Source organism: Plectropomus leopardus, chromosome 2 (assembly GCF_026936395.1).
Source record: "Plectropomus leopardus strain MGB_pleo_1.0 chromosome 2, ASM2693639v1, whole genome shotgun sequence".
Lineage (NCBI taxonomy): Eukaryota > Metazoa > Chordata > Actinopteri > Perciformes > Serranidae > Plectropomus > Plectropomus leopardus.
The window spans coordinates 11,051,320-11,071,637 of NC_142177.1; the positions used below are offsets into that span (position 1 = coordinate 11,051,320).

General features: G+C 39.0%; 3 protein-coding genes across 5 annotated transcripts in view; 2 read left to right on the top strand and 1 right to left on the bottom strand.

The window, feature by feature from the left end:
* The first annotated feature begins 4,270 nt into the window (after positions 1-4,270).
* LOC121950243 (acidic mammalian chitinase-like) lies at positions 4,271-7,263 on the top strand. The gene is made up of 11 exons (XM_042496187.2): positions 4,271-4,317; positions 4,411-4,440; positions 4,538-4,739; positions 4,873-4,929; positions 5,019-5,184; positions 5,658-5,782; positions 5,882-6,005; positions 6,080-6,262; positions 6,404-6,523; positions 6,619-6,757; positions 6,841-7,263. The coding sequence occupies exons 1-11, from the start codon at positions 4,293-4,295 to the stop codon at positions 7,107-7,109; spliced, it is 1,440 nt and encodes a 479-aa protein (XP_042352121.1). The 5' UTR covers positions 4,271-4,292; the 3' UTR covers positions 7,110-7,263.
* Positions 7,264-7,648: 385 nt separating this feature from the next.
* LOC121952463 (sodium- and chloride-dependent neutral and basic amino acid transporter B(0+)-like) lies at positions 7,649-18,639 on the bottom strand. 3 transcript variants are annotated; one of them, XM_088085003.1, is made up of 14 exons: positions 18,584-18,639; positions 17,206-17,569; positions 16,002-16,163; positions 15,667-15,781; positions 15,445-15,577; positions 15,070-15,210; positions 14,604-14,739; positions 14,161-14,253; positions 13,945-14,070; positions 13,646-13,764; positions 13,441-13,540; positions 10,218-10,327; positions 9,386-9,553; positions 7,649-9,288 (listed from the first exon to the last, which is right to left on the bottom strand). In XM_088085003.1, exons 2-14 carry the CDS (start codon positions 17,309-17,311, stop codon positions 9,196-9,198), a joined length of 1,602 nt encoding a protein of 533 aa, XP_087941129.1. In that variant the 5' UTR covers positions 17,312-17,569; positions 18,584-18,639; the 3' UTR covers positions 7,649-9,195. The 3 variants fall into 3 exon arrangements, with proteins under 3 accessions (XP_087941129.1, XP_087941133.1, XP_087941132.1); XM_088085007.1 differs by lacking the exon at positions 9,386-9,553; XM_088085006.1 differs by lacking the exon at positions 18,584-18,639 and having other exon boundaries at positions 17,206-17,644.
* The window catches only part of LOC121951287 (lumican), a 48,318-nt gene continuing 39,352 nt past the window's right edge, over positions 11,353-20,318 (top strand). Inside the window, exon 1 of the mRNA XM_088085016.1 lies at positions 11,353-11,749. The gene's annotated coding sequence lies outside the window, so the exon portion shown is untranslated. The remainder of the gene's footprint in view (positions 11,750-20,318) is intronic.

A 20,318-nucleotide genomic window follows, 5' to 3' on the forward strand; every position in this document is an offset into this window, starting at 1 on the left:
GAGAAGAGCCAGATGAGGTGGCTCGGGCATCTAATTAGGATGCCTCCAGGACGCCTCCCTGGTGAGGTGTTCAGGGCACGTCCCACCGGTAGGAGGCCCCGGGGAAGACCCAGGACACGCTGGAGAGACTACGTCTCTCAGCTGGCCTGGGAACGCCTCGGGGTCCCCCGGGAAGAGCTGGATGAAGTGGCCGGGGAGAGGGAAGTCTGGGTTTCCCTGCTTAGGCTGCTGCCCCCGCGACCCGACCCCGGATAAGCGGAAGAAAATGGATGGATGGATGGATAGCTCAGTCTTGCTCCCCTTCCCTTTTTGGGATGCTGGGAGGACCAGTAGCTGAGTGCCATATAGTTTCATTATATTGAAGAGAAGGACATCATCTCTACAACCAATATCTCCAACACTCTGCAACTCACACCAAAACAATCTAGATTGATAGATAGCACAACTGGTAAGAGGAAAAATATTTATTTTTGATTTGGGGGTGAACTGTCCTTTTAAATGTGCACTACATCTCTGAGGAAATTTGCAGGCTCAAGAATAATTGTGTGCGCATGCACACACACAAACACACACACAAGCACACACACACACTGTAGACAGCGACTGCCAACTAAACAACTTAATCAAACCCGCTCCCCTGCTGGGACACACCTGAACATAGAAATTAATGTAAAGTAATTAGAGCCTCACCATTATCATGTAGTGTGTCATTTTATACAGCTGGAGAGGTGGGTTTATTTCAGTGGCGTCATATTGTCTCTCCATCATAGTCGACAACACAAAGATCAATATTAAATGATCATTTTCCTGTGTCATATTTCGATTAACTAACACAGTTTGTTTGTGTGTGCGTGTGTGTGTGTGTGTGTGTGTGTACAGCGTGGGAGATGGTAACAGGTCTGTATTTACATAGTCGGTCCTCTGTGCATGGTGGTTGCCATGGTGAAAGAGTTTGGTTTTGTGGTTCAGTCAGTTCAATGTAATTAATCTCTACAGTAAAAAAAAAAAAGAATGGGATCTGATGTTTCAGAGGTTAACGCTTGTCTTGCTCTCAGTGTACATGAAAGTTTTGTCTAACTGAAAGAGAAGATGCCAATACTGGTGCAGAAACTAAACTGTATCAGAAAGAAATAGTCTCTCATTGTTTGACCATGTTACTCAAAATAGACCACAATGGACTGTACGTGGCTTATTGACTCTCTCTGGTGGTGAGATTTGGTAGTGTTTCGGTCTGCCCATGTTCTCATAAAACAATCATACACATACTATATGTATTCTTATCTTCATTATTTTAAATATTGGCCAGACATTTACTTCATTACATTCTCCATCCAAATGCATTCAAATCACATCTGCTGACATAAAAAGGAAAACCCTGGGGGGACATTTCAAAGAGCCCACATATGAAAACTACAGTCCTACTATATAATATAAAAAGAAAAATCTTCTTAAAATCAAACTATTATACATTGCCATTTTGAGTTATGATGCAACAGCGAGGCAAACACACAGAACAATGGCAATGTATAGACTCCAAGGGCTGAATGAACTGCAGTATGCTGAAACTCTCATGCAATAGGTTGGCATTTTTCTCACTGTGTTTATCATGTAGTTTAGCGCTGAGCTGTTGTTAGCAGGGATAATACTTAGCTGCTGACACTCAAATTATATTTAGAGTGAAAAGCAATTGAAAGCAAGGACTGGCTGAGGTGATTATGTGTTTATTGGAAATGGCATTTCATGGCAATGTGTGAAAACCTGTAGTGTAGCAATCCACAAAGCAGACACTGGCTCAGTGTTGATGGTATGTTTTTTTTTTTTGTTATCCCAGCAGTGTGGATCTGGGGCTGACAATGTCGGTTGGTCCAGACTGAAATATCTCTACAGCTATCGAATTGATTGCCATGAATTTAAGGACCAATATTCAAGGTGTCCAGAGGATTAATTCTAATGATTGGTGGATTCCCATGACTTTTTTAGTGCTACCATAAAGCAAATCAGTCATCCAGTTGTTTTTCTGAAGCACCACCATTGAGTTGACACTTTTGGTTTTTAAGTGAAACATCCTGATGGATGCCAAACATCAGCATGTTAGCATCTTTACTGTGAGCATGTTCGCTTGCTGACATGAGCATTTAACTCAGAAAGCAGTGCCATTTCTTAATACTGCCTCACAGATCTGCAAGCATGGCAGTTGACTCTTAATTTCTAGCCTTTATCGCAATACAAAAATAGTAATGTGATTCACTTTTCTGTGGGTTTTTTATTGGTTCTCATGCACTCTTCATACACAGGCTATGCCTATGAAAAGCATTCCACCAGAATTTGTATACAACCCATGTAATCAGTAATAACCCATGTAATCAGGGAGGCTGCGATCATGTGACTAATGTGCTAACTGTTAAGATGTCACTATTCTAAAGACCAAAAATCTGTGTAAGCAGGCAGGTTGGAGTGGTCAATGGATCAAAAAAAAAAAAACACAGGACTTACCCTCAGGAGACCACTGTTTGTGTCCTGTCTGAACTCAAATAAAGAGTTATTTTAAAGTACGTCATTTCATTTTTAAAACCTAATCGACATAACTTCACTTTTGTAAACCTAGTCTACAAAACTTAAAATTTAGTATGTTATGTTAAGTACATACCTTGGATCTAGAATAAGCATATGATTGGAAGGTTGCTATTTGAAATTGTGCCCTGGTTGGAATACGTAAAAAAAAAAAACACTCTACCCATCCACGTTGAGGGAGGAGGTGTACATTAAAAGTACAGTTACCTGTAATTCCCGTGCTCCCAGGTGTGATGTAACATTGAAGGTGAAGCAGGTTACTGCTGGACCTTGTCAACATTGCCTAAATGCTTCATATGTGAACCGTCAACTCAATCTTTGTGCACTATACATAGTTACAAAATTAATATGTGTTTTGTTTTATAAACACAGTATTGTGCAGTAGTAAAAAAACTAATTTTCTATATCAACTACTACAGTGAATACCAATGTATCTATGTGAACAGAACTTACAGTGACAGACAACTGAGTATTTGGAATGATAATATGTTTACATCCTTTTGTAATCACTGTTGAAATTCTATATAGTCCATTTAAAAAAATGGTGGTCAGGGTGCCCCCATAAGCCCCTAGTTGCCCCTGTTATCTTGGCTTTTGAACTTCCTTCCAATGTCAAATAATTCACCTCCATATGAACGTAAAAAAATAAGAAAAGCATATCAGATTTTACTTTATGCAGATGATTGATAGTTATTCATGTTTCTATTCCATGCCTAACATTACTTAGATACATAAATGTGTTTTTATTTATAAAGCACATTTTCTGTTTTTTTTTTAAATCTTACAATCAAACATTTTAAAATTTGTCTGTTTTTATTTAAACTACTTCATGATACAAATAACACACACATATTACTTCTCAGAGATTAATATGTGGGTTTTTAATGTATCAACCTCTTTAGAGTGAGTGTGTCTCATTTAATGAATTAATGAAAACTGGCGTTCACATACTGTTTATTAATTTATTCTATCTTTTTCATTGGAGCATGCAAGACAGCTTTGAGCATAAAACATGATCAGTCAGTGTATTTTAATGATTTAGAGATATCGCAAAGGCAGTGTAAAACTGATTTTACGACTCACATTGCATTACAGTCACATATCACCTGGGCTACATTCAAGGACAGGAAAGGACTAAAGGCCTCTTTCCACTGCAATGTGATGGCAATGCAGTTTATTTCAGGTGACAGACAAACAGAGATAACTACTATTAAACCATGTCCAAGGGTGTTAAAGCATGCAGCAGAGAACTTAAGGACAACTTAGTAAACATCACTATCAAACAACTTATGTAAACGGAAAATGCTGCAACCCAAATTATGCTGTGTAAGAAATATTTAGGTTACTTAAGAATATTAGAAATATTTCATGGACCAGTGATGTGCTCACAACATAGAAACACTTGGTGGAAATATCTGTAAAGAAAGTATATACTTTGAATCTGTCGATGTGTCCTGCACTTTTTAGCCACAAAAAATAACCTTGAAAATATCTACTTAAATCGAATCATATCATTATCAAAAGGCACTTGAAGGTTATCAGTGCTTTTCGTAAATCCAATGCAACACTGGTCTTGACCAAACAAATGACGGCGTTTGACTTTTGGGTTTTGCTGTAAAGGCAAACTACATCAAACGTATTCATAAAGATAACGCAGATATGAGGGGAACCCAGGAGTATAAAAGAGTCCACTGGTCTCCAGATCGTTGTACAGAAGCACCATGGGCAAGCTACTCATCTGCGTTGGTAAGCTGAGCTCCATGCTAAAAAAATAGATTCTCATTAACTACTGAACCTCCTCTGCTTCACCCTCTCTAATTCTGTCTCCTCTCTCTGCAGGACTGGCTCTCCTGCTGCACGTGCAGCTAGGTAATTACATCCTTCATCTATTCAGTGTTGATGTGATTTCAGTAAACACATTTAGGTTGGTAATCTGATGTAAGAGCACTTCTTCCATATGTTGCAGGATCATCCTACATCCTCTCCTGTTATTTCACTAACTGGGGACAGTACCGTCCTGGAGCAGGTAAGTATTTCCCCACCAACGTTGACCCATGTCTCTGTGACCACCTCATCTATGCCTTTGCTGGAATGGACGGCAACATGATCAAGACCTACGAGTGGGACGATGAGAAACTCTATGGACAGTTTCAGGCCCTGAAGAACGAGTTAGTACACACAAATGCTTATAGTAATAGTACTAATACTCCAGCATACCTGAAAACACACATTAATAGGTATAGGCATGCATTAACACAGATGAGATGCAAGTGGTTAAAGTAATGTATTTGCTGGTTGTAGCAACAAGAATCTGAAGACTCTGCTGGCCATTGGAGGATGGAACTTTGGTACTGCCAAGTAAGTCGTAATGAAGTGAAGATCACTACTCTTACCAAGAGGGACTTGTAGCACAGGTAGAAGTCCTTTGACTGTCTTCCTGTCTCCAGGTTCACCGCTATGGTTTCCTCTGCTGCCAATCGTCAGACCTTCATCAACAGCGTGATTAAGTTCCTGCGTCAGTACGAGTTTGATGGTCTGGATATCGACTGGGAGTACCCTGGCTCTCGTGGCTCCCCACCTCAGGATAAGGAGCGCTACACCATCCTGGTTCAGGTCAGTCATAATGCTTTTCAATTTCTGGCTATAGAAGAATTCAGGTTGTAGGTGAAACTAGACAAGTCAGCATTACTGTGGTTGTACACTGTATGTAGGATTTAACTTTTTAAAGGTCTTGTGTGAGATTTAGTGGCATCTAGCAGTGAGGTTGAAGATTGCAACCAACTGAAACTTCCCCTGTGTGAGATGCAAAAGTGCAAATGACCAAACCAAAACGGTTTTTGGTTTGTCTATTCTGGGCCACATGGTGGCCACACGGCACACTCTGAGGAAGAGGACCCGTTCCATTATGTAGGTATAAATGGTTCATTCTAAGGACACTGTATGGACTTTGGTCAAGAAATCTGCCCAGGCTTTATATTAAGATCATATTTTGAAAATATAATTATTGAATGCTGTTAAAACAAACGTTGTTAAACCAACTCAGGAATACAACAGCTATAACTGTTTCTTCCCTCACCCAACTGTAGGAGTTGATGAGCGCCTTTGAGGAGGAGGGCAAGAAGACCAACCGTCCCCGTCTGATGCTGACTGCTGCTGTCTCTGCTGGAAAGGGAACTATCGACTCTGGATACCAGATTGCCGCCATTGGAGCGTAAGCCATTGAGCAAACGTGCAAACATTACATACCCTCACCTTCGTTGTATAGAAGACCATCATTACTACACATTAATGTTCTTGTCTTGTTTGCCAGTGTGCTGGACTACTTCCATGTCATGACCTACGACTTCCATGGTTCTTGGGAGCACAACGTTGGAGAGAACAGCCCTCTGTACAAGGGCCCCGCTGACCAGGGAGCCATGATCTACTTCAATGTGGTGAGTGACGCCTCCTGCCAAAAAAACATCATTTTAAATTGTAGGACAGATGCTCATGCCTCGCTCATTTGTAGGACTATGCCATGAACTACTGGAAGAGCAATGGTGCCCCAGCTGAGAAGCTGCTGGTTGGTTTCCCTACCTACGGTCACACCTTCCGCCTGGCTTCCTCTAACACTGCTGTGGGAGCCCCCGCCAGTGGACCTGGACCTGCTGGACCCTTCACCCGTCAGGCTGGCTTCTGGGCTTACTATGAGGTTTGTGCTTCCTTTTCAGAGTCTTTCCATGCATATACTATAAGATAGGACAACATACTGTATGCACACGCACAACATACAACATATTGTTTGCACATGTATTGTGTAGATTCCTAACATGTAATCTCTCCCTCCCTTCAGATCTGCACTTTCCTGAAGCAAGGAGCCACTCAGGCTTGGGATGCCCCCCAGGACGTGCCATATGCCTACAACCAGCAGACCTGGGTTGGATATGACAACGTGAAGAGTTTCAACATCAAGGTATGAAGTTGTATTTCATTATTTTAATTCCTTTCACATAGTTTTATGTCTTAAAGTTATTTAACACTTGGTTTCACCTCTTATCCACTCTACAGATTGATTGGTTGAAGCAGAGCGGTTTCGGTGGAGCCATGGTTTGGAGTTTGGATCTGGATGACTTCAGTGGCACTTTCTGCGGTCAGGGAAAATACCCCCTGATCAGCACCATTAAGAGAGGACTGGGAACTGGAACTAGTACGTATGAAACAGATACTCACACATACACATATTCAGGCTGTTTCCATCCTTCCATCCAATTCTTTAATTTCTCTCCCCAGCCTGCTCTAACCGTAATGTCCCCCTGCCTCCTGTGACACCAACCCGGCACGCTAACCCACCAACAGGTGGTGGCAAAATCCCTGATGGCCACCACCCTGATGGTGGCAGCACAGTATCTGGCTTCTGTGCTGGCAAGGCTAACGGAGTCTACCCTGACCCAACCAACAAGAACCACTTCTACGAGTGTAACCAGGGACAAACCTACGTCCAGCACTGTGCTGCCGGCCTGGTGTTCGATGACAGCTGCAAGTGCTGCAACTGGGCTTAAATAATCCACAGTTGAACTTTATACTGGTTGTCCTAACAGTAAGAGCTCGGTCAACAATCATGTAACATAAGACCATCCAACTAAGGCCCATTCAAGAACAGCTTTGTAACATCTGTCAATGTTCTAACCTAAATGAATATCACATTTAAAGCAACTTCAGATCTCTGAACGTTTTTTTTGTGTGTGTGTGTGTGTGTGTGTGTATCTTGTGTCAATCAAGAAAAATCATTCAACACAAATCACTAAAGCAAAATGAAGATCATCAAACATGGGTAACAAGAAACTTTATTCATCTGCTCAATCCTGTTTCACAGAGTACTACATCTACAAAGTGGACAGTGTATATAACAATTAAAGATGAACAGTAATGGTTACTTCAGATTAAACCAGGACAGTTCAGCATCAAAACAATGAAAAATATAGTAGCAGTATGACAAAGACAACAACCGCAGTTACAATGAGTACATACCGTCATTACAACATATTCACACACCACTACAGCAGAATCAATCTTAACCAGTCTTAATGACTGATATAAATTTTCAGCATAAATACTGTCTCATATCTTGTCCTTACTTTATTACTCTGTTGCTTCATCAATTGAAATATGAAATTAAACAAGAAGGAGGATCAAACAGCACCATCTTTTAAAACACAGACTTTACAAAATAAAGGACATAGCTACCAAAATGTCACCCACTGTGGACTCCCATTTTTGAGTTTGGCCATCACTCTGGCACTCCTTGCCTGAGAAAAGACAGACTACAAACGTGGTCTTTTCGGACACAAAACAGAGAGCTTCAAAAATTGGTCTTGAGACCAGGACCAGTCCCGAGTACTACAACTCTTATGACAGGAATACAAGACGTAGTGTAGTTTGTAGTGTTGTTTGTATAGATGATGACTAGGTGGAGCCAATGAGGAAACAGAAGAGGATCCTTTTTGCACATGGCAGGATTTGTACTATCAGCAGAAAGGTTTTACAGAAAACTACAATAACCACCTACTGTGGCTGAACTTGAAGCATTTCAATTTTTAAGTCACAGACATTTGGTGCCATAAGGTATGTTAACGATGAGGTAGATGTCCTGACACCCATAGAACAAGAAATACATTAAAAAACTGAACCATCATAGCATGTGGTTAAGTGACCCCTTAACTTCACTTGTAGCATCAGCACTTTGAGGAGGTATCACCAAAAGAAACAGTCTGCTTTTTCATGAGTACATGATTATACTGTATTTGGGTGTTTAGCTTTTAAATAAATCATTGAAAAGACATGTATAAGCACACTCAAAGGATATGAAAGCCTTTAGCTGTGTGCAACATGTACTGCGTGTTCCTTCTTAATAACTGACATAATCATAATAAATGGTAAATGGAACTGCACTTGTATAGAGCTTTTCTAGTCATTCAACCACTCAAAGCGCTTTAACACTACAAGTCACATTCATACACACAGTCACACTCCGTCGGTTGAAGCTACTGGTCAAGGTGTGACTCAGTTATTGAAACAGACACAGTCAGACTCCAACGGAACAGCCATCAGGAGCATTTTGGTGTTCAGTATCTTGCCAAAGAATACTTCAGTATGCTGACTGGAGGAGCGAGGGGTCGACCTGCTCTACCTCAGTGAATAACGACTCGTATGACCGTGGGAATGTGGGTTGCTGGCCTTTTTTGTGCTGGGGATCACTACTAATGTTGTTCAAAGGCACCTGCAGAGTGGCACTGTCTGTCTTAAGGAGTAGCGACCATGAGGCCATCTTGTTGAGGTCAGTATGTGTAGACAGTTAAATCATTCCATAACCAGAAATCATGGATTAGCAGAACCATCTGGAAACATGGGCAATTTTAAAGCAGGAGTCAACAATTTAAGAGCGTGTCAGAAAGACTAAGTTAGAGTGCATAAGGAGCTGATGGGTGGACATTTCACCGGGGCTGTACCTTGTGTGATTCCATTTGGCATGTGATTAATTGATTGATTGACTACAATAGCTGTTGCATATGTAACATATCAGAATATCCATTAGTGATCTGGCAGTTACATTAACATCAGCTCACTGGTCATTTACACAGCTCATTTTCAGCTACTGGTCTTTTGTGCATAGCGTTCTCCTCGATAGATGTCCAGGAAGGGGTGCCATTCCTCGGAGGGAGAACACAGTGACTTCAGGCGCTGTAGAGAGTATGGTACAATTTAGGGATAATTTGTAAGACACAGAAGAAAATCTTTGTGATAATGCTTTCTGTATCATACAATAAGATGTGCACACCTTCCATGGGCTTCCCTTTGCTCTTATCAGCTTGTATATAGTGACGACAGGGATCCAGATAAGGATGCATGCAGTTATGCACCAGCCCAGAGACAAGCCCCATTTTGGGAACTTGATCTTTCCATAGGTGGGGGGCACAAAGGTCATGAGAGACCAGATCAGGATCGCCTAAACAACAAAGGTTTTGGTGAGCATAGCATCTAGTCATACAGGCATGTAGAGCCTTTATCACCTCATGTCAGGAGCTCTCTCTACTACCTCGCTTTTGTTACTTTTAATTTTGTTGGATTTGCTGAGATCTAATGGTTGTTATGTTTGGGACTCATCACTGAATCGTTGGCCACGTCTCCCTGTACAGCAACCCCAACCCCCCGCCCACCCCACCCCAGTGTAGGAAGGAATTTGACATTATTAGATTTGATCTTTTTTGTGCTTTTCAATCTTAAAGCTATTTTCTTATATGCCAGTCTGGTCACTCTGCCATTAAATACAAATACTTTATGAAAATATATTTTCAAAATAAATTTTGTACTTAAAAAGATTAATTCATTTAAAGTTGTGTGTAACGGTATATTTATCTGCAGAGACCCTGCTCACTGCCTGAAGAGTATCTTCCTATTTTCTTCTTTATTATATTTTTTGACATTCCTGGCCACAGGTCAGTTGGCGACCAGATGCCAGACCATGAGCAGAACACTTCCAAGAGGGAGATACTAAAAGTTAAGTGGGAGTGAAGTAGGAGTTAAAAGTAAAAATAAATAGAGAGGTTTGTTAAGTGTAATGTTTCTGTAGTGCGATATAGGAAAAAATGACAAAAAGAGACTGTACTCACAACAAGGATGCAGGGGGTGATGAAGAACCAAGATGCTCTCCACCAAACCCAGAAGCAAACGTTCTTTTTTCCAATCATCATCTCTATGTCTTTAATAATCCGATTTCCCCCTGTTATGCATGGACAGAAAATGTTAAGACTGAAATTACTTATAACTTATAAATAACTGGACGGACTGCCAACAAATGTTATGCAGACGTTCGTAGTTTCCAGATGATATATCAGAATGAATTCAGTGATTCCCTGACCTTTCATCTGCATGGGTTTGGCACAGAGTGCCACAAAGAGAAAAGGGAAGTCCAAAAGTATTTAGAAAATGACTAATTTATTGCTGGTTTTGGTCTTTTCATGCAATGTGTTGACAAAAGGAATAATATATGTAGCCCTGAAAACAATTTAATTCCTAATAAAGTGAATGGAAATGATAGGATCCTTGAATTAATTTAGAGAGAAGATAATTTTGTAAGATTTAGAAGATTTGGGATGATTTCGTTTTTGTTATTGTTTTAGCATATTATTTATTAGTTTCATCATTATAGTTAATGGGAGAAATGGATCACATGGCTATGAGTGGTGACATTCATAAATTGTATATATGAATTATCATCTGCTTTTCACCTGTGTCGAGTTAATCTGGAAACAGGGTGAATTGGTCAGCACATTTTATGTTGACTGCGCTTTCTTTTGACCGACCGCTTTGATTATTTTGATTAGAAGTTTGTGCATGTTACAAAGTAAGTTGATTCCTTCTCATTTATACATTTATTTAGACATATTTTGAATACAAACAAATCTTTTTTATTGGTGTGTCACAAAATAGACCAAGCCAAGACTTGTAGTTTGTTTCCTGCAGTCGCTACAAAAATACTTCATTTAGGAAATTAAATTGAATGTAGTTGAAATTGTTAAAGACAGAAAATAATTACCTGAGAAATTAAAATAACTTACTCATAAAGAAGTTAGGATGTAACTTGTTGAATAAGTAATTGAAATAAACTGTAATTGTAATAACATTGTAAGCAAACCTTGGGTTAAATTAAATAAAACCGCGGATTGTGCCTTTATTGGAGCTTCTTTATTTTATTGGTTAAAGCAGGTATCAGTCAAGCCACCTGGTAATTGGTTGTAAATGAGGAAATGAAGGTGAGAGGGCGGGGACAAAGTGGTGTCCAGCAGAGGCGTCGTTACGGAGTCGCGGGAGGAGACGCATATTGGGAAGTGAGAAGAAACACAGGGCAGGACAGATACCGACAAACTCGAGATAGTTTGGTGAAAGTTCGCGTAAACATATTTAGATTGTCGCTGTGGAAAACAGCGCGCATTTGTTGCATAGTTTCAGTTGGTTAAGTGGCGAGTGTGGTGTTGTATTGCTAAGCTAAAGCTAGCGTCGGCGAGTCGCTGAACTAGAGGACGCCATTGCTGACCGGATAGGACTGTTATTTTGTGGACTTCCTGGACAGGATTAACTGCCGCTGCCATCTGGTTTCATTTTTCGGACTACCGTTTGTTTCCCCTTGAATGACCACCTAACTGTGAGTTAAACTTTTTGTGTTTTCTGGCTCTGTTGAGGTAAAAGATTTTCTCAGCCGAACTGCACCTTTTAGGCCTGCAACTCTCAACATTTTGCGTGCATGTGTGTGTGTGGTACCACAGGGGGGTTTAGCTTAGTATTTTCTGAGCCTGCCATAGAGAAATATTGGTTAAAAAAGTGAGAAATAGAGATTTTGCCAGAGAAATCTGTGACTTTGTGTTGTAATATTTTGAAATTCAGAGTTACATGTATTAATCATGTAATTTATTGATTTGCTAGACAACGTTTTTGTAAAGGTTGATTATTTGGTTTCGTTAATTATAATTTTGAAGGGGCATATTTGTTATTTTTAAATTGTACACATTGTGTTGTCATGGATGCTGGGTCTCACGTTAGTTAGGGATGCACAATAGTAAATGTCTTGCCAATGTCTGATATGCCGATAGATAACAACTCATTTGGCCAATAACCGATATCCATAAACTTTAGTCCTTACCTACTTTCAGTGATCATCAAGTCTCTTCTGTAGTGAATTAACATTATATTATGCGAACTGTTATCATGATGAGCCACCAGCAGATGGAGACATAAAATACAATGCTTTTTAACGTAATATTCATTCATTGTGCAAGATAAGAAACACACACACACACACACATATATGTATATGTATATGTATATATATATATGTGTGTGTGTGTGTAGTAGGGTGCTGGTAATCAGCACATCGGGGTGATAGGTTACTGTGCCTTATCAGTGTGTTGACATTTGCAACATCTGCATCATGTCCCATTCTGCTCTTGTGTCTGAAGCCTGTATGAAGGCAGTGAGTGATAAGGAATTGGGCTCAGTGTGCTTTTTGCTTGTCCCGCTTATCAACTTATCTGGGTGATGTTCCCAAATATCCAAAAAAGTGGTAACAGATGCATGTGAAGGGGTCAGACCTGCGCTCTGTAGAAGAGCCTATGTTCGGCTCTAGGCTACAATATCGCTCTCCACTGGATTTATACATTATTGACCTACAGTAATTCTGATCTTACATGCTTAGAGTACTCACTGTAAACCAACATGAACCTCCTACATTTTGTAATGCCTAGTCTCACTTCAGACGTCATTTTGGTGAAAGTAGCGTAAAAGTAGCGTACAATATAACTCTACACATGGAGTAATATTGTAATGTAACTTATTTCTTTCAAATGATGGTAACTAGTAATATGTACTGTATTACATTTTGAAAGTAACTTGCCCAACACTGGTTGAATCTTATTTTCTTTAAACTGAAAGGGTACATATTATCTGTACATTGTAAAAACCTTAAAACAGACAGTAAACTGTTGTTCCCTTTTATCAAGAGAGTTGTCTGGAGTCAGTTATTTAAAATACAGTGGTATATGGTAGTTAAAGTAAATGCATACTGCTAAGTTTAAGCATTTTTTTTGTTTAGGAGAAGGGTACTTTAAGTTTTACCCAAAGCAGGTAAACTATTATGGTAGCTACCTTAGAAAACTGAACCCAAACACCCCATGAATCCAGTCTAAAACAAGTTACAGCATTTAAGCCAAAATGAAGAGTGTTAGGATGCTACATAAGCCAGACAAATACAGCCGAGCCAGTGAAATAACTTGTAAAGGTAATGTGTCAGATCTTATGTATCATTTATACTTACCATGTATAGTTTTCATTTATATTTACCATATATGTAGCAGAAGCCAACGATCTCCATGATAGCCAAAATTAACATCACCCAGCTGGTAGTAAAGTGGTCAATCAGGGTCACCCAGTATATTCCCGCCTATCCCAGACACACAAACACACACACAAACACAGACACTGCTGGTAAGCAGGGTAATGATATCAGACAGTAGTAATAAAGTCACTATATATAGATCTGCTGTACCCTCGTGACACATGGCAGGCCCAGGAAGAAGATGATGATACATGTCACTATTGTCAATAAGGCACGCTTGGATTTGAAGAATTCAGGGAAGGCATCGGTCAGGCAGGTGGTGGTCACCTCTGAATGATAAGAAGAGAGATGAGAATCAGTGAGCGAAATGAACGATTTTAGGCTGAGTGGTAAACAGTGATTTATTGCTTCAACATAAATATGTTAAACTGTGTTGATACTGTGTTAATATTTAAATGTATGCCAAATAGTAGTATTACAGCAGAGCCACTAGTAAATGACGATCTCACCTAATAGTGTAAACTGAGAGTCCAGGCCAATTATGAAAAGCATTAAAAAGAACAGGACAGACCAGAGAGGGGAAATGGGAAGCTTAGCCAAAGCGTCTGGATACGCAATGAATGCCAGGCCGAAACCTGCACAAGGATAGAGAAACAGAACCTCAGAGAACACGTAGCTTTTTTTTGGTCTTTTTTTGAAAGGAGGTAGTATTTTAGAAGTCTGACCTTCCTTCACCACGGCTCCAATAGGCTTTCCATAGACGTGAGCCATATGACCTAAAATTGAAAAGATAGCAAAGCCTGCAAACACACTGGTACCTAGGAGGAGATGAAAATAGTCATATACTCTATTCACTTTAGAGATATCACACTCTGTTTCACATACTGTATAAAAGCATGGCACTCAAACTATGTCCTAGCAGACAATATCTAGCTACAGGACATGAAAGCTACCTGTATGCATGACTCTCTATGAGGACCCAGTGGGGTTGCTGAAGTCAGAAATCAATACACTGTAGCTTTAATTAACTAAATTAGGCACTTATGGCATCATATTGTTATATCTTTACTTAGCGCTGATGATGATTTTTTTCCCCTCTAGTGATCATGCAAAAATAAAAAAACAAGTGATTTGAAAGAGTGCGTCAACATGTATATAGTTTTCCTACCATGATTACAGAGGGTTACAATAATTGTGTCCATGAACATGTTGTTGTGGAAGTTGCCATAGGAAGCCAGAGCCACAACTCCACCTGACGCAATGGCAAGGGAATAGAAAGTCTGGGTTGCTGCATCCTTCCAGACCTAAAACACGCCAAGATGTTTTGAAAGATTGATGTAGGACATATTTTGCAAACCATCCTTGGTATAAAAACAGAAAAACATTCTTGGGGTCCATAAAATCCCATCTCCCATTCATCATCTGTGGAGTAGCTCCAGACTTTAGAATTGATGAAATCACAATTTAATACTTCTCTGATCTCTGAGTTTGAAAAGGAGTAGGTCATGTTCTCAAATTTTGATTCAGCTTTCCCAGACCATCGAAATAACATATTGAGATTCTCAAATTCAAGTTGTGTTCCCCTTTAAGAACTTGGTCTGATTGCAGTTAAACATGGATAGTTGGGTCCGTACCTGCGCTTCTCTCAGTTTAGTCCAGTTCGATTGGGAACCAATGTAGAACTCTATCCCATCTCTGGCTCCCTCTAGTGTCACACCTCTGATCAGCAGGATCAGAATCACCACATAAGGAAATGGAGCTGTGAAATACACAACCTGGAGAGACAAAAGCAATAAGATCATATGCTGAACTTGTGAGCTGACGACAGAGCAATGCAACTGCCTTAATTTCAAAGAGATGTAAACTGCTTGAAGCTTGAAATATGAGTATATTACTATTACTCCGCAAAATAATTGTATGAGCCATGGCTCACCAAATCCTTTTTTTTGTTGAAAGAAAAGCAGATTTTTTTTTTACTATGATCTGCTACAAGGTGGATGTTGTCTTACTTTGCCTGATGACTTGATGCCTTTGATGAGCGCTGCAGCAACAAGAATGGAGCTCAGCAGCAGACAGAGGGCCAAGTGCCAAACTACTGGTCCTGTTTCATCTAGACCGCTGGATCTCTGCAGAGCCACATGGCTGAGGAGGAGAGACATCTGACTGTACAGCCACAGCAGTATGACAAGTGTGTGTATTTGTGCTTGTTTGCACCAGTGTGTGGCTCTTACTCCCAGTACTGCTCACTCGGGCTTTGCATTGTAACTGTGATCATGTTGGCTGAAGGACAGGTGCTGTTTTGCAGAGTCCAGTTGGTCACTAAAACACCGCTTACATTGCAGTACACTGGAAAAGTAAAAAATAAATCAGTCTATGTGATGGCTGTCTACACATATTAAATCCTAAGAAGTAGTGTTTACATCACAAAAGTAGGATGATAGTGTTTAATTCAGTTAAGTTAAAACTGACAGTGTAGATGAAGTCAAGAGTGACAGATCAGCATTCACCAAACAGCAGATATGGTATACAACATCTAACAAGCTAAGATTATTGAGTAGAAAAGCACCCGTAGGTGTGTTGGTACAGTTACTGCCAGCCTCGCTGAGGCAGCTGGCCCACGGCAGAGGCGACTGGAAGGAGGAGAACATGTAGAACAGGCTGTAGGCGATGATGACGTTATAAAGAATTGATGTTATTGCGTTCACAACAACCATGGATAGGCCGACACCTGGAAAAGATAATAGGTCATAATAATTAGGGGTGTTACGGTTTACTAAATTTACAGGTTCAGTTGGTTTTCGGTACAGCAAAAAAAGTACAAATGCCAGAGAACCTTCTTTGATTAAACTTCTATTTTATGCTTAATTAATTAATTTATGATTAAAACTAACATCATAATGTATGATATTTTTGACTTTGAACAATGATGGAGCCATACCTGAGTAGCCCATCATATAAAACAAAAACAGCTCCTTATAAAATGTAAAATGTGGTACTAGTAATAAACAAAGACAAACAAAAGAATATGTGAAAATACGTGAAAAATACATGTCAAAAACATGTAAAAGGGCTGGGAAATGTATGGTACTGTGTGTGAGTGACAATTTGCTATATACCAAGCTCTCTTAGTTCTTTCAGTCTCATAAATACATGACTAAACATCTCTGTGAAATGATACGTAATGAGTACCAAACCAAAACTGAAAGCCTCGCGCTGAACTATTCGATACGAACATGTGTATTGTTACACCCCTAGTTGTAATGCATGGATGTTATCTGGCAAAATGTTTTACTAGAAATGACTCAGCTGAGCCCTAAAACAACAACTGTCTTGATTTTGTCTCATCTGTTAGGCAGAAGAAGAGCCTGTAGACATTATTATAATATTACCTTTCCTTCAGACTTGAGTATAGTTATGAACACTGTTGACTTACATTAAAGATCGAAATTGAAAACTTACCAAAATGACCAAACTTTCTGTTTCCAGGTTCTCTTATTTGCCGCAGTAATTAACCATAGACATTTTCCCCAACTTTCTGTCATATTAAACAAATTAATTAATTGGTTCACATTTAAAAATGGTCAAACACAAATCAAAAATAACTTAAAGTTGCTGTCCTTTTTACAATAATTCTTTGAAGTTTTAGGAACATTTCTGACACTTAGGCATGAATTTTGATCTGATAGTTGGAGCTAATGCTAGTCACATTTAATATCCTGGTCTTAAGCGTCGCAGCCTTTCAGATTATTCTACTGATCTCTCAGGCCTACCCTGCAGTAACGGCACTGCTCTCCACATGTTGACCGGCCCTTGGCTGCAGAACTGGCCGATGGCACTTTCCAGGAAGAAAAGAGGAATTCCACATAAAACCAACATCAGGAAATAGGGAATGAGAAAGGCACCTGCTCAGAGGGATAAAAGCAAGTTTTCACGATCACAGTATTCACAACACTGTTACCACAAGTGATTTAATTGTAATAAATAATTACCGCCGCCGTTCTTATAGGCCACGTATGGAAATCTCCAGACATTTCCAAGACCAATAGCAAACCCTATCATAGAGAGCATGTACTCTGTCTTGTTGGTCCAGTTTCCACGCTCAGGATTCTCATCGCCATCATCCACATGAGAGTCCTGCTCAAAGCAAAGTTTTAAAAAAAAAAAGTATCATCCATGGTATTAATTTACCTAATAATAAATCTGAAAGATCAAATAATGTATGCCATATAAGAATCACTACAAACCATTGTTTAAATGAATACTAACTATATAGTCCATGTTCTCATCTCTTTTATTTGCAGGAAATGCACAGGTGTTAAGAATAACATTAACAAAGGCTCTTTTACGCTATTATAATCAGTCACATCTATGCTTGCTCTACTGTGACAAGTCACATCTGCTATGAAAAGGAATTATTACAAATATCAGGATACAGGATTATACTGTTATTATAGCCTCACTGTGACTCGTGCAGACACAAAAACAGATGAAACACATTGGTGGATATTTTGGTCACTTGAAATCTTATACAGTGAATTAGCTCTACTCTTATTGTGGTTGGTGCATTAAGATGAGATTTACACCTTCATGTCATGAAAGGAGAATTTATGATGTTTGAATGACAGGCTACCTGTCACAAATTGTCACTGATGTCAGACATTATGTCAAACACGAGGGTGGGGTTGATTATGAAGATATTTCAAATGTTGATGCAGTTGTCAAAGGCAAACATGTCTACTTGTTTTATCTTCTTGTTTTTAAGATAAGATAAGATAAGATAAGATAAGATAATCCTTTATTAGTCCCACAGTGGGGAAATTTCCAACATTGCAGCAGCAAAGGGATAGCAAAATAGCAAGATAATACTGTGCAAAATAAACTATATTAATAAATAAATAAGTACAAAAACGTGCAGGATTAAGATGAAGGAAATAAATTTTGGTGGAAAATGGGCTATATACAGTATATAGTGTAAAACACAGATCTACTAATAGTAAATTCTCACTTTTTTTAATGATTCAATGTTCAAGGCTTATTTTTAACATTGTGATAAAGTTCATTTTTAATATTGTAAAAAATAAATACAAAGTGTATTGCCTATATATAAGAAGCCTATATAGTTAGTTATTGAGCTATTTGCAGTCCTACCTGATCAGTAAGAAGAGAAGGATTCTTGGACACGTTCGAGCCATTTTTCAACATTGCTTGTCTGCTTCTGATAGTTTAGAAAAGAAAATTCAAATTGCTAAAAAAAACCCCACAACTATCTTTAGTCAAAGTTACCAAACCGGATTCCTGCCAATGATCGCCGTCAGACAGGTTTTCATCTTGAAGTGAACCTGTCTACACTGTCAAAACATGCCTGTCAATTTCAGTTATAATTGTTTAAACACTTTTCCCTTGAAGCGAGATGTATTGCATAATGTTAGAATAATTTTAAAACAATAGGAGACAAACCTCCTTTATGTAGGCTTTATGTAAGTAACACATTTTATCAAAAAATGCCATTAAAAGTGCATTTAAAAAAAACAGAACAAAAATGAATACATAAATGTACAAAGCAGTGAAGTTCTTCTGGTGTGTGATCATATGTATGTATAACTGTATCTTCTCCACTGCAGTAACTTATGATAGTCTGTAAGACTGTCTGGTTAAAAGACAGTCAGAAGTAAAGACAGCTGCTCAGTGTGTTAAGTGATGTCAGACAGCTGCTTAATCACTGAAGTCATTCAGTAATTGTAGAGTGATGATGTGACCACAAACATGACTGATGACATAACCAGTGACACATAGAGATGAATTATAAACTCCTGTACAGGCCCCTGCCGCAGCTTGTTATAACGCCTCAGCTTTTGTTATGGTCACAATCAGGCACACCAACAAACGCACAGACAGAGTCATTGCTACTGTAATGTGCAGTATGAGCCCTCAGGCTTGACCAAATACTGTGTCACTGTTCACACATATTGGGAAATTCTTTTGTAAATATGACCTGTCACGTCAGTAAATACTGGATATCTCTATGTCTGTCTCTCTCTCACACAAATTCACAGACTCTGAAATCGATGGTTTATTCAGTCTAACTGAGACTGTTCCTTCTGCAGCGGTGAATAATGTTGATACTGCAATGATTAATGCATTATGTAAAAGTAGTAGACAAGATATCAGACTGCTCTCTGTGTAATGCATCATACTTCTCAGAGTAATGCATTACAACTCAACAGCACCACAAACTACTTCCTCCAAGGTAACCATGAAGTTTCATCAGTACCTCTAAATATATTCAACTAAACACATTGTGAACTACATGAAAGTAGCACATAATAGCGGCTAACTTCTGGTTTAGCACTCCACTAACTTGAACTTGATAAAATAATTTAATCTTGATTTAATCTTAATCTTCTAGACTTTTGTGAAGTTATCAAGCCAAATTGTCCAATGAATTCTCAACAATGAATCCTTGACACTCACAAAAAAATATCCTCTGATTTTCACGTAACCTCTTTCCAGCCAATCATGCTTGATGTAGGCTAATGAACGTGAATCGGGAGTATGGTGGTTGTTCAAGAGCCTGAACTTTGTCACTGAGGGACAGTGTTCAAGTCAAGTTGTTTTAAATGCAACAGTAAGCCAAGTTATTAGTTTAGTTAGCTTAGCTTATGGCCTACTGTTTTTTTTAATGTGGAACAGGCTTTCAGTCATGTTGTCTTTTGATTAAATTTTATTATAGTATGCTATTACAAATCAAGCTTGCTTAAAAAAAAAGCAAAACATAAAAAATAACAGCAATGTGGTAGATTTGTAAGCTTATCAAAAAGTAGTTTAAATATGTGTTTTGCAAAATTAAACATGTAACATAGCAGTTATTAATTTACTGCTATAT